The sequence below is a fragment of the Nematostella vectensis genome, chromosome 6 (genome assembly GCF_932526225.1).
Source record: "Nematostella vectensis chromosome 6, jaNemVect1.1, whole genome shotgun sequence".
In the NCBI taxonomy this organism is placed as follows: domain Eukaryota; kingdom Metazoa; phylum Cnidaria; class Anthozoa; order Actiniaria; family Edwardsiidae; genus Nematostella; species Nematostella vectensis.
In genome coordinates, this window is record NC_064039.1 from 16,243,176 (window position 1) to 16,254,201 (window position 11,026).

The 11,026-nt window shown below is 39.0% G+C and overlaps 1 protein-coding gene and 1 long non-coding RNA gene across 6 annotated transcripts in view; one reads left to right on the top strand and one right to left on the bottom strand.

Annotated features, from left to right (window-relative positions):
* LOC5501511 (NFX1-type zinc finger-containing protein 1) overlaps positions 1 to 7,658 on the top strand; it is a 40,480-nt gene extending 32,822 nt beyond the window's left edge. For all 5 annotated transcript variants that reach the window (XM_048728734.1, XM_048728732.1, XM_048728733.1 and 2 more), the window contains 7 exons: positions 74 to 192; positions 373 to 538; positions 1,072 to 1,342; positions 1,872 to 2,382; positions 3,843 to 4,438; positions 5,411 to 5,566; positions 6,155 to 7,658. In XM_048728734.1, the coding sequence (XP_048584691.1) occupies positions 74 to 192; positions 373 to 538; positions 1,072 to 1,342; positions 1,872 to 2,382; positions 3,843 to 4,438; positions 5,411 to 5,566; positions 6,155 to 6,357 (2,022 nt within the window). In that variant the 3' untranslated portion in view covers positions 6,358 to 7,658. The remainder of the gene's footprint in view (positions 1 to 73; positions 193 to 372; positions 539 to 1,071; positions 1,343 to 1,871; positions 2,383 to 3,842; positions 4,439 to 5,410; positions 5,567 to 6,154) is intronic.
* Positions 7,659 to 7,870: 212 nt separating this feature from the next.
* Positions 7,871 to 10,767, bottom strand: LOC125567882. The gene is made up of 2 exons (XR_007311870.1): positions 10,326 to 10,767; positions 7,871 to 8,856 (listed from the first exon to the last, which is right to left on the bottom strand). It is a non-coding gene; the product is annotated as an uncharacterized LOC125567882 (long non-coding RNA).
* Between the last annotated feature and the right edge of the window lie 259 nt (positions 10,768 to 11,026).

Genomic DNA, 11,026 nt, shown 5'->3' on the forward strand with positions numbered 1-11,026 from the left:
AACAATTTCTTGGTGGCCTCTGTAACTGCGCGTTGCACTCTAAAACTACCTAACCATAAAATGTGTTTTATAGGTTGGCCAAAATTTGGTCCTCGCTTGTCAAAACCACCCAAAGACACTGATCCATGCGTCTAAAGACAGTGACTTCAAAGCCGCCCCAGAAGGAGGCTGCATGGTGCCCTGTGCTACCAGGTAACCACGTAAATGCTGTCATACCGGGGTTAGCTTAGTTAGAAGCGTTTTATTCAAAATGTTTATTCAAGTTTCTTTATACAGCCTACTATAGTCATGGTGGTAATCACGTTTTGTGAGGTGCGGGGGAGCTGGCTTTTAACATATCCTCATCATATGGTTATCTTATCCTTGTTGTAGACTCGAATGTGGCCACGTGTGTGAGAAGGTCTGTCACCCGGGTGATCCAGATCACGTTGAGTACGAGTGCAGGAAGCCTTGCCCCAAGAAGCTTTGTGATCTAGGACATGACTGCCCTCGCCGATGCTTCCAGAAATGTGAGCCGTGCAAAGTGCTTATAGCTAAGGTAAGATTGATAGTTGAAAATGCACTTTTTTACAGTTGTACTGTAGAGTAACGCATTTAGATCCCCTAAATATTTCCTATGTCAGGGATAATGATATATGTTTTTAGACTTGGTCGGAGTATTAAAGAAGATTTAAAGTTGTTGAAGATTGCGTCTCATCTAGGTTTTTACCCTAGAAGCAGACAAGACAATGAGTTGTTGAGGTTTATAGTGTGTCCACTCATTCCACAATGACAAAGTTCATTCTAACAAGGCTAGACACGAATTTCAAAGCTACGAGGCTTACGTTGTGTTTTGAAGTGCATAACTGAAGCATTTCTTTGCTGATTGGCTAGTGAAGTTCAAAGTACATAGTACAAATTTCCGTCAAGGTCTTGCAATGCAAGACTGTAAGACTTTAAAGTGTTTTGGTCAAAGTATCTTTTCAGGTCTAAAGCCCCTGCAGTAGATGCGACGCTATTTAAATACACCCCTAGCAGTGACGCGCTTAATCACGTACGAATTAGGTCATAACGTTATCATTTTCTATCTAGGTAATTCCAAAATGCCAGCACGAGCAACAAATTCCATGCCACGTTGAGCCCGAAAAATTCAAGTGCCAAGAACCTTGCCCCAAGACTCTGAAATGTGGCCATCAATGCGCAGCGAAATGTGGCGATGATTGCACGAAAGAATGTATGGTTATGATCGAGGAGACGCTCCCGTGTGGGCATAAACACACGCTGAAGTGTCATGTCGATCCTACCACTGTCAAATGCAGAATCCCTTGTAATGCCAAGCTGAAATGCCTTCACACCTGCGCTGGTATTGGTGACTTTTCTATAAATTATTATATCCATCATAATCATCCTTAGGATAACTAAAGCCCCATCTACACTAACAATTTTTAGTTGACAACTATATTTGTTGGCATCTACACTAGCAAGTTTTCATGTGTGACAATTGCCGAGCTTTTGCTAGTTTTTGAGCAACTATAGTTGCCACATAAAAATTGCCTTCTTTGCTCAATCTACACTAGCAAATAAAAATTGTCATATAAAAATTGTCAACTAAAATTGTTAGTGTAAATGGGACTTAAAATGTTGTCATTAACACTAACATCACCGATATACGCATTTATTGTCATCAATCCTTTTATTTTAGCTACTCAACAGCTCAGAGTTACTGAGAGCCCAATGTTTCTCTATTTTTATACCGAATTCTACAATAGCTACCTGCCTGCTGCTAACTGCCCTGCTCATAGCTTATCAAAATGAATAGCTATACAGGCATACACGGTGCTACATCAATTAATCACACATAAGGATAACCAAGCTGTATTTGCTTTTGACAGGAAACTGCAATAGCTGCTTGCAACAGCGTGTGCATGAGCAGTGCAAGTCTAAGTGTGACCGAACCTTGTTTTGCGGTCACAGCTGCCAGGAGCCATGTACAAAGAACTGTCCTCCTTGTCAAAAGCAGTGCGAAAATAAGTGTAAGCACAGCAAATGCAAGAACAGGTGCGGTGAGCCGTGCGTGCCATGTGCAGAGCCTTGTGCCTGGGAATGCCGACACTATAAATGCAATAAGCTGTGCGGGGAGATGTGTGACCGCCCACGATGCGACAAACCTTGCCTTTATAAAATTAAATGCAAGCACCCCTGCATCGGGCTGTGCGGTGAGAAGTGCCCTAAGAAATGCCGCATCTGCGACAAAGATGAGGTGACTGCTATTCTCTTTGGCAACGAGGACGAGCAAGGTGCAAGGTTCATTCAGCTTGAGGATTGTCCTCACATCGTAGAGGTGAAAGCGATGGATGAGTGGATGGACAAGGTTGAAGACACGACTTTCGTGCAGCTCAAAAAGTAACTAAAAGCAGTAATAACACAGTGCAGTAAGACGTCTAGCTAAAAAAAAACAAAATCTGTTAAAGTAATTGGGGTTCCTGTAACGTTAAGTCAATTGGCCTCTTGCACAAATCACTTGACGTTTTGAGCGGCAAATTCCAGCCAAAGTTAACGTAGATATAGCTGCGTTCGCCATGACAGAGAGCTAGGGGAAAAATCTTTAATTTTTCTTGGAGGGGTGCGAAATCCAAAAGAGTGAACCTAATATTTTCGGGGGGAGATAAAAATCTAAACAGCTCCTGACAGCCCCGAAAGAACAAAAAGGGACTTTTTATGGCATTTCAGCATCTCCAAGGGACGTTTATCATCGGATTTGGCTTCAAAAGTTTTTTGGTTTTTTAAATAGTTTTTATAGATTTATTTTATACCAGAGTGATCTAGAATGCTTTTATTATCTTGTTTGCCTATGCTTTATAGTTTTGTTTACAAATATATTGTGAACAGCAAGTGGACTTTCCGCCATTATTGGGGGAAGTTTTGTTTTTATTGTTGTTGCTATTTTGCCGCCAATAGTCCAGTCAATCTACCAAAATTTATAGCCGAACCTAAAAGTAATTGCAACACAAACAATTTTATTGTTTAACACGAAACCGCGCTATGAAAGGGCCTGTGCCAGGCGTTTGTCACCTTCAGTTGTCATTCACCCTCCGACTGACAGAAGCTCCCGGTAGCGCTTTGAATAACAACGTGTATAGAGAGAAAGATTTTGACTTTATCCTTCTTATTATTTTTTGAATTATTTCAAATTACAACAATTCATAGCATAAACTCTACTAGGAATCTTCAAAAGGGTTTCACATACCGCAGAATGACAATAAACACCGGTATATGTTGAATTACAATTACACACGCTGTTGCACACTAGCTAAAATATCTACATTTTAGCCTAGAAACTACCCCTGAAGAATTCCTCCTTTGAAAGTAAACCTATAATATAACAAAACTTTTGGAAAATAGTTGTTCTAACCACTTAATAAAAGGATGAGCGAATCGCACGTTGCAAGCCGCGATCGATAAATATAAATATACCGTTGCGCAAACCACGTTGCTGATTCTAAGTTGTAAACAATTCAAAAGCGAAATAATTTTAAAATCTTCAGCAAAATTGCTATACTGTAGGACATGATTTCTCGTTTTCATTGCTATTCTTGCTGTAAACAGCTAAAGATTGCCAGCATCCCTTTAGGGGGAACATCTTTGTTTATTTGACAATAAACAATTTCTTTTGTCGGCTATCTTGGATTCTTTTGTTATTCATGAGCGCACTGGCAGAGCGATACCTTAAACGACTATTGCCTTTCCGAGCTCGCTTTGATAAGCTATGACTACCATCATAGATACATTTCTATTATGTATAAGTGTGATTTCCTTTCTATTCACTATTCTAAATTAAACTGTTTAAATATTTTGATTGACAGATGTCCCATCTGCACCGTCCCTATTAGGAACACCCGTCGCTATGGCAACATCGTCAAGAGGGTTCTCCGAGATTTCGAGACCATCAAGGGCAAGGTGGCGCTATCACTGCGCGAAATTCAGCCTGAGGTGCGAAGACTTGGAGAGGAGTTGCGAAACGTTCGGAGGCTCTCAGATGACCACCCTTCATTCCTAGACACAGATTGGAACAAAAAGTTGGAAAACAATTTGAAAACATCGAAATTGACGGTTAACCAGCTGAACGTGTTCGAAAACCAGATCAACTTCTTGAGGAGGTTACTTGAGCTTGCATGCTCCACATCCAAAGCCTTCCGGGCTGACTCGCTCAATCGATTACAGTCAGGCAAGACCTTGAAGAAGCAGGTTCGTCCCCTCGAGCGCCATATAATAGCCGATCGATCCTGGATCAGCGAACAGGAACTCGAGGACATCGATGAGGAGATTCGCCGCTTGGAGCTGTGGTTATCGCGCAAAATCCTAAAACACCAATTGGAAAAGAGAAGGAAATCTCTACTAAGAGAGGATAATGCATGTATTTACCTTATACACAAAGCATTGAAGTCAGGAGAGCGGATAGGTAAGAGATAGGCTATGCGCTCAATATGTTTCAGACGGAGAGGCAGTCAGGGACGAACAATTTTGCTCTAACAAACGATCCATGAGCCGTATTCAATGCAAATGCGTGCAAACGAAGATGAAACAATCGGCTCGATCATTTGCATGCATTTGCATTGAATACGGCTCGTGGATAATACGTGGACAAACCATTTTTTTTACAGCTTGCCTGTAGTTTTGCTAATTGAATCCAGCTCTCGCGCGAGCATGTTTTGATTAGGTGGCTAAGCGCAAAAATATTCTCATAAAACATGAGCGCTCACGCTTTTTCTGTTATGAATACACGAGAAAGTGGCTTCATGGAAATTCTGAGCTCTGATTGGATACAAGTAGACAATTTACGAAGCACTTGCCTTTTTTAAAGGCTAGCTAAAGGGCAAAACATGTAGGTTCAACATGTTTTAATGAAAATGTTTAATGAAAATGTTTTGAATTCGTTCAAACATATGTCTTGTTAGTGGCTAAACGTACAAACATTTGCGCCAAACGCAATGTTTTTCTATTCATGTTTGAATGTGTAGCCAGGCCTTTAGCATGCCCCACAAGAGGTGCAACTAATGGTGGACACCCACCAAGAGCCCGTACCCAGAATTTGGGGCGAGGGGGGCGGGGAGGGCTAAGTGATTGGTATCATATGGGAAAAGGATTCAATTAGACGAATTTAAAAGAAATCATAAGGGTAGGAAGACCTAGGTATGCGCCTGCCCTAAAAGAGTTTTATAACCCCATACTACTGTCCCGAAAGACATCAGTGTCCGTAGTTTCGTAGGGTCAATAGATAAGGTTCTGATGAAACAGATCATTTGCTCCATAACATCTTGCTATGTCTATTATTGAAGGGCCGATGGGTGTTATTTGACGCTTTATTCATAAAGTCCACCTTGCTCGTTATTTGTACATCATTTTTCTTTCACGTGATCTTTATGTTCCTCAGCCCCGTCAGAGCGCAAAGACTTCATGGACTGGCTGGATGAGCTTCGCAAGCAGTATCTGCCAGATGTCTTCTACGAATCCGTCACAAATGATGAGAAGAGGGAGATCGTAAAGGCGGTCGGACTAGCTAAGGGGCACTGGTACAAATGCCCAAATGGTAAACAACAAAGGCAGAATTATGGGGTTTAAAAAAAATTACATTTTAAAAAAAACTATTTTTTGAAAAAAAAAACTATGTTGTGGACAACTGGAGCACCATAGATTCTTCTGTCTATGTTTTTTGGCTTCCTCCCCCCTGCGGCGTCGGAACTAATCATCCCTCGGTTTCGGGGACATTTAATCACGAGATCAAATACGCTGTCCTCTTTGCGCAGGGTCAATTCCTGCGCAAATCAGGAAGCTGCCTTTTATTTGTTTCCCTGGTGGAAACTAGAAGACAAGCATCTTGGTTATAAATTTCTCTCAATCACTGAGGGAAATTTAGAAGGCAAAGGATTCTTTTGTCTTTTTTTTAAATTTCCCTCATCATAAAAGGGAAATTTCGCAAGTAATCTCCCCACAGAAAACAGAAGCACCTGAGGTGATCATGGTATTACTTATTCCATTCTCCTACTACTTTTGCTATTGTTCCTCCACTTCTTTCCTAAACTTTGCTTTCCTTGTTCTCTTCCATAGACTTTCAGATTCAAATACATGCTGTATAACTTAAAGTGCTGGATTTGATTTACATTTTGTTTCACTTCAGGCCATTTCTACTGCATCGGGGAATGCGGTGGAGCCACACAAGAGTCCAACTGCCCTGAGTGTGGGTCACGCATCGGAGGCACTGGCCACCGTCTGCTTGAAGACAACAGTCTAGCTCCAGAGATGGATGGGGCACAGTATTCGGCCTACGGAGACATGGCCAACATGAACAACTTTGACTTGGATAGGATTGACATGGATTGATGGGATGACTTAGATTAGTCGGGGAGCCAAGTCCGAAAAAGTGCTCTAATAAACGTGTTTGTTCAACTAGAATTACACGGCAAATTCTTACATATTCTGAATGGCAAATGACCACAGGGGTTAATTTTGGTTGACTTTGCTTCCTTTTACATGTATCTTATTGATATTAATACAATGTTAAACAAGGTACTACGTAAGCCTTTGAGCTCAACCTCGATCATACTGAATAGGCATAGTAGCTTTGACTTAGACGATCCATGGAATAGACATGACATACTTGATAGGGATCATGGGGATTAGGTTCAAATTTTTTATACAAAATGCTTGGTACTCTCCTAGACATTGAACTCAACTCTGATCACGTTGAATAGACATAGAATACCTGACTTAAGGTATTACGTACAATGTTTAACAAGGTACTGTTTCCTTTGACAAGGATGCTCTGCATTGCGAGGAAGTGACGTACACCACAAGCCAAACGGCAATGTGAACATCATTGTATATTGACCGTCTTCATAACTCAAACTAGAAGTTCTGTACTAAATAAATCAGTTCTGTAAGTTGACCAATAGCTGTTTATAACGTTTTAGTCGTGAACCAGGTTCATGGGGGATGTGATGAATTTTTTGGTCGTGATGATGATGATGATCAAGAGGGGTTGAGAAGGCTGGGGATTATGACGTTTTTTTTTTGTTTATCAAGATTTATATTATAAAATAGAATATTATAGGGAGTTTGCTATTATATTACATGTATTTCCTTTATACCTGTTAATTTTTTTTATAGACACAAAATAGCTTTGCCAGTTCGCCGATGAGGCACTCACGGCGTACCTGTATGTTACACAATTAAATAAATGTAAAAAAAGATATATAGATTTAGGCACTGCCTAAAAGCCGAGCCAGCATTGAAAGATTGTTTTTTATGAGATTAAAAAAAGCAATTTTTGCTGCCATGTTATTATGAATTGTATTGGCCCCTCCAAATGGATTAAGCAAGCACTCATTTAATAATATTAAATATGCAGTATGAAAGTACTAATCCTAATGTAAAAAAGGCTGTCAAAGTTCAAGGTGCCTTAGTTGATGCCAATGTTTTTCAAGAGTCTAATGGTCAATTCTTATTTGTTCCACTATGCATATTTTTCATCAAAACAGCATAATAACAATCTTTGACCTTGTAAAGAATATATTAAGGATGTAACAGCATTTCAAAGATTTAGATGCCATTCTGTAGTTTCCATGTACTGCAACTGATTATTCAGAAGAATGTGTTGAAATTAATACATATTAGTGCACCCACCCTTTGGCCAGTTGTTTTTAGAAACCCTGGATCCACCCATACTAGCTACTCAAAAATGAATGCAATGGAGGAAAATACTAAATTACTTAAAGTTCTTTAATTTCAAACCAAACAATGTTCATTGAGTTATGTTTGGGGTAGAGAGGAATCAATAAACAAATAAACAGAAAGTCAATGGGGAGTTGAAAGGGAGAAATGTCACTCTATTTGAAAAAATGTGAATTTACTTTAAAAAAATATATGACAAAAATGCAATAATAGCTTGACTGAGCACTTTCCTAACATTTTCACCTTTTCCTATTACCTTTAGTTTGATATAAAACTGTTTTCTTTATAGATTTATTATTGAAAAGCACAAGTTTGTTATTCTTTATATAATTTATTAAGTAAGTACCTTGCCCTAATAAAAACCCCTTATATAGAAGTTCCATTCATGTACACTAATACACTATCACTAGGTGCATTCCGACCGGCTTTGCCCTTGCAAAAAAACAAATAATGGATGAAACAGCATTCCAAATATAGAATGATATAGCTAGATACACTTCAGGTGCCACTTACTAGTGATACTCCATCACCAAGGAAATTAAAATCCACAAATATACCTCAGTCATGCATTACATATTGGTGAACCCACCCTTTAGCATGGTGGCCTGCTGTTTTTATTTTTATTTTATAGAAACCCTGCAGCTGGATCCACATATGCTAATTCTACTACAAAAGTAAATGCAATCAAATGGAGGAGAACAAATTGACTTGGGAAGCAAATTAAAAACAAATCCTTGATATTACTGATCAGTGCCAAATGAAAATGTCTAATTTCAAACCTAACCTATTTTTAATTTATTCAGGGTGCAGAGGGGAAACAGCAAATAATTATCAATTGCATATAAAAATAGTCAATAGAGAGAGAAAAAAGAAACTGGGACTATATTTTTGATAATAACTTTAACAGTATTGCAACAACTTGATTGAGCACTCTCCTATCATTTCCCCTTTCCTCATTATCTTCAGGTTGATAAAAAAATGTTTTACAGATTTACAGTATCATTGACACAAAAGTATCTTGCTCTAAAAACCCTATTACACTTATACTGCTGTATCAAAGTAAGAAAGCTCGGCTACATTTGCCTATTCTTATGTCCTCCAGCCTTTAGCATCAAGCATGACCCTCGGGTAGTCCTTGGTTGGTTTAACCTAAATAAATGTGAAAACAATTAACTTGGGTATTTGTTTTTCTTTCAAATTAATATTTTTATCATCCCATTTATAACCTTAATAATTTTCTATAACTATTTGAATAAAAATAAATAAACACATTAGATAGTATGCAAGATGCAGACAATAAAAGCTTGAGCAAAAAAATATAGGTTGCATTTTTGTTTTGTTTTTCGATGAAAAAATTATCTTGTAACTGTAAAGTATTTATGATAACGTTGAAAAAGTTGCTGTGTCTTCAAAAAGACTAAATACACAGAATATAAAGACGAGAAAGGTCTTCTTTAGCAATATATGGCAGGATTATATTTGTCAGCCTTGATTAAATATCTTAACGCTGTCAATAAAGTAAAGAGAGAACGAAGAATATCAAAGGATGTTGTTATATGCTCAAATTGCTTGTTAGACCACGAATTCTTATTTTTAATGCTCGGTTACTGTAAGCTGAGTTGCATTATACCAAGATAAATTAATATACATAAATAGATAAGACTAAAACAGTACATTATAATAATTTATACAGCTCTATTTCGAAACTAAGGTCTTAAAAGTAATGAACTGGCACTAGCGGTGTGTGCCGGAAGGCTGTTCAAATCTGGAATAGTGTTGGGGAAAAATGAAAACTTGTAAACATCTGTACTCTAAAAACATATGTATAAATCGAACAAGCTAAGTGTCATTGATACAGTAGCAAGACTACTACGTATTTCTGTCGTTAAATTCTTACTTACCGTGAGGAATATACGCCTGAATTTGTAGAACTTGAAAGTAAGTATTTACGAACAATTTAACATTTTCATGGCGATTGTCAGTTGAATAAAAGCCAAAAGTGTCAAAATTATAAACCAATCAAGCACGGGTGGCCAAGTGTGTTAGCGCGTCGGCCTCTCACCGCTGTGGCCAAGGTTCGAATCCTGGCTCGAGCTGGGGATTTTTCCGGGTTCCTGCCTTGGTTCGAATTTGTGTCACAAGTGAGTTGAAGTTATTCTCCCGTGTTTCCAGTCTTCTCGGATAAGGACACTAAACCGGAGGTCCCGTCTCTTCAAGCTGCACTACATTAACCTGAACCGAAGGGACGTAAAAGAACCACTGGGGACGCAATAAACCCTCTGGCAGTGACCATCCCCAGTGACAGTGCTTACAATGCTTACTAACAATACACTCAAGGGGGTACTTGAATTGGAGCCTAGCTCTGTTGTGCCTTCCGCACCAGTATAACTGGTGAAATAGAAATAGAAAATCGGAATTCAAGTAGATGGTCATTTAGCCAATCAAAACAAGGATTGATGACACTGATATGTCATCTTGACGTCATAATAAAGCTGGTACGGTGTTTTAGTTTGAGCGATTGGTTTTGGGAAAAAAGCGAACAAACGAGCATTATAAAAGCACAACAATAAATGAAAAAAATGTCGTATTCAAAATGCAAATCATCGTCAAAAACTCACCTTGGCAGTGTTTTTTTGTCGCTTTATGTTTGTCGCCTAGTGGCTGTGTTCGCTTTTTGTTGTAAACCGTGATCTTTCTGCTAGCAAGGAATTCGTCCACACAAGTGGATGATTTTTATAGCTGAAAACAGACATCAATCCAAGGCCTTTTCCTCTCAGGATCTCCTTACATAGATATAGACGTGAATGAATATAGAATGGTAGTGTAGAGCCTCTCCTCTTAGTCTTCTTTTTAGCTGCTGCTGCTGCCACGGGCGGGAATTTCCATCGGCTCGTACTTCAGACAAATGTTTCCTCAAAAACTTCAGCCCATTTGAATCCGCTTATTTTTTCATTAAATACTATTTTCAAGCTGCCATTCTTCTGTGAACATACGAACTTTGCAGCACAAAGCGAGGCGGTAAAAAACACAAAAGCGTAAGATCGAGTGGGGCCTGGGAGTTGCACGATTGACTGGATGGATGGATTGTGACACACAGGGTACCCGCGCGATGACCACCAAAACCAAGTCGCATAGCTATACCATATTTCTATACCTATGGAGCTCCGCGATGGCTCCGCTGATATAAGGTTCTAGGATTGTCTATATTTTTTAGGTCTTTAGGATTTTTATTTATCTTTTCACGAATTTTTCCGTATTTCCCGCTTCACCACCGAAAATCCATGGCTTAATTGAAGGGTTTACCGGACGTCTTTTTGTC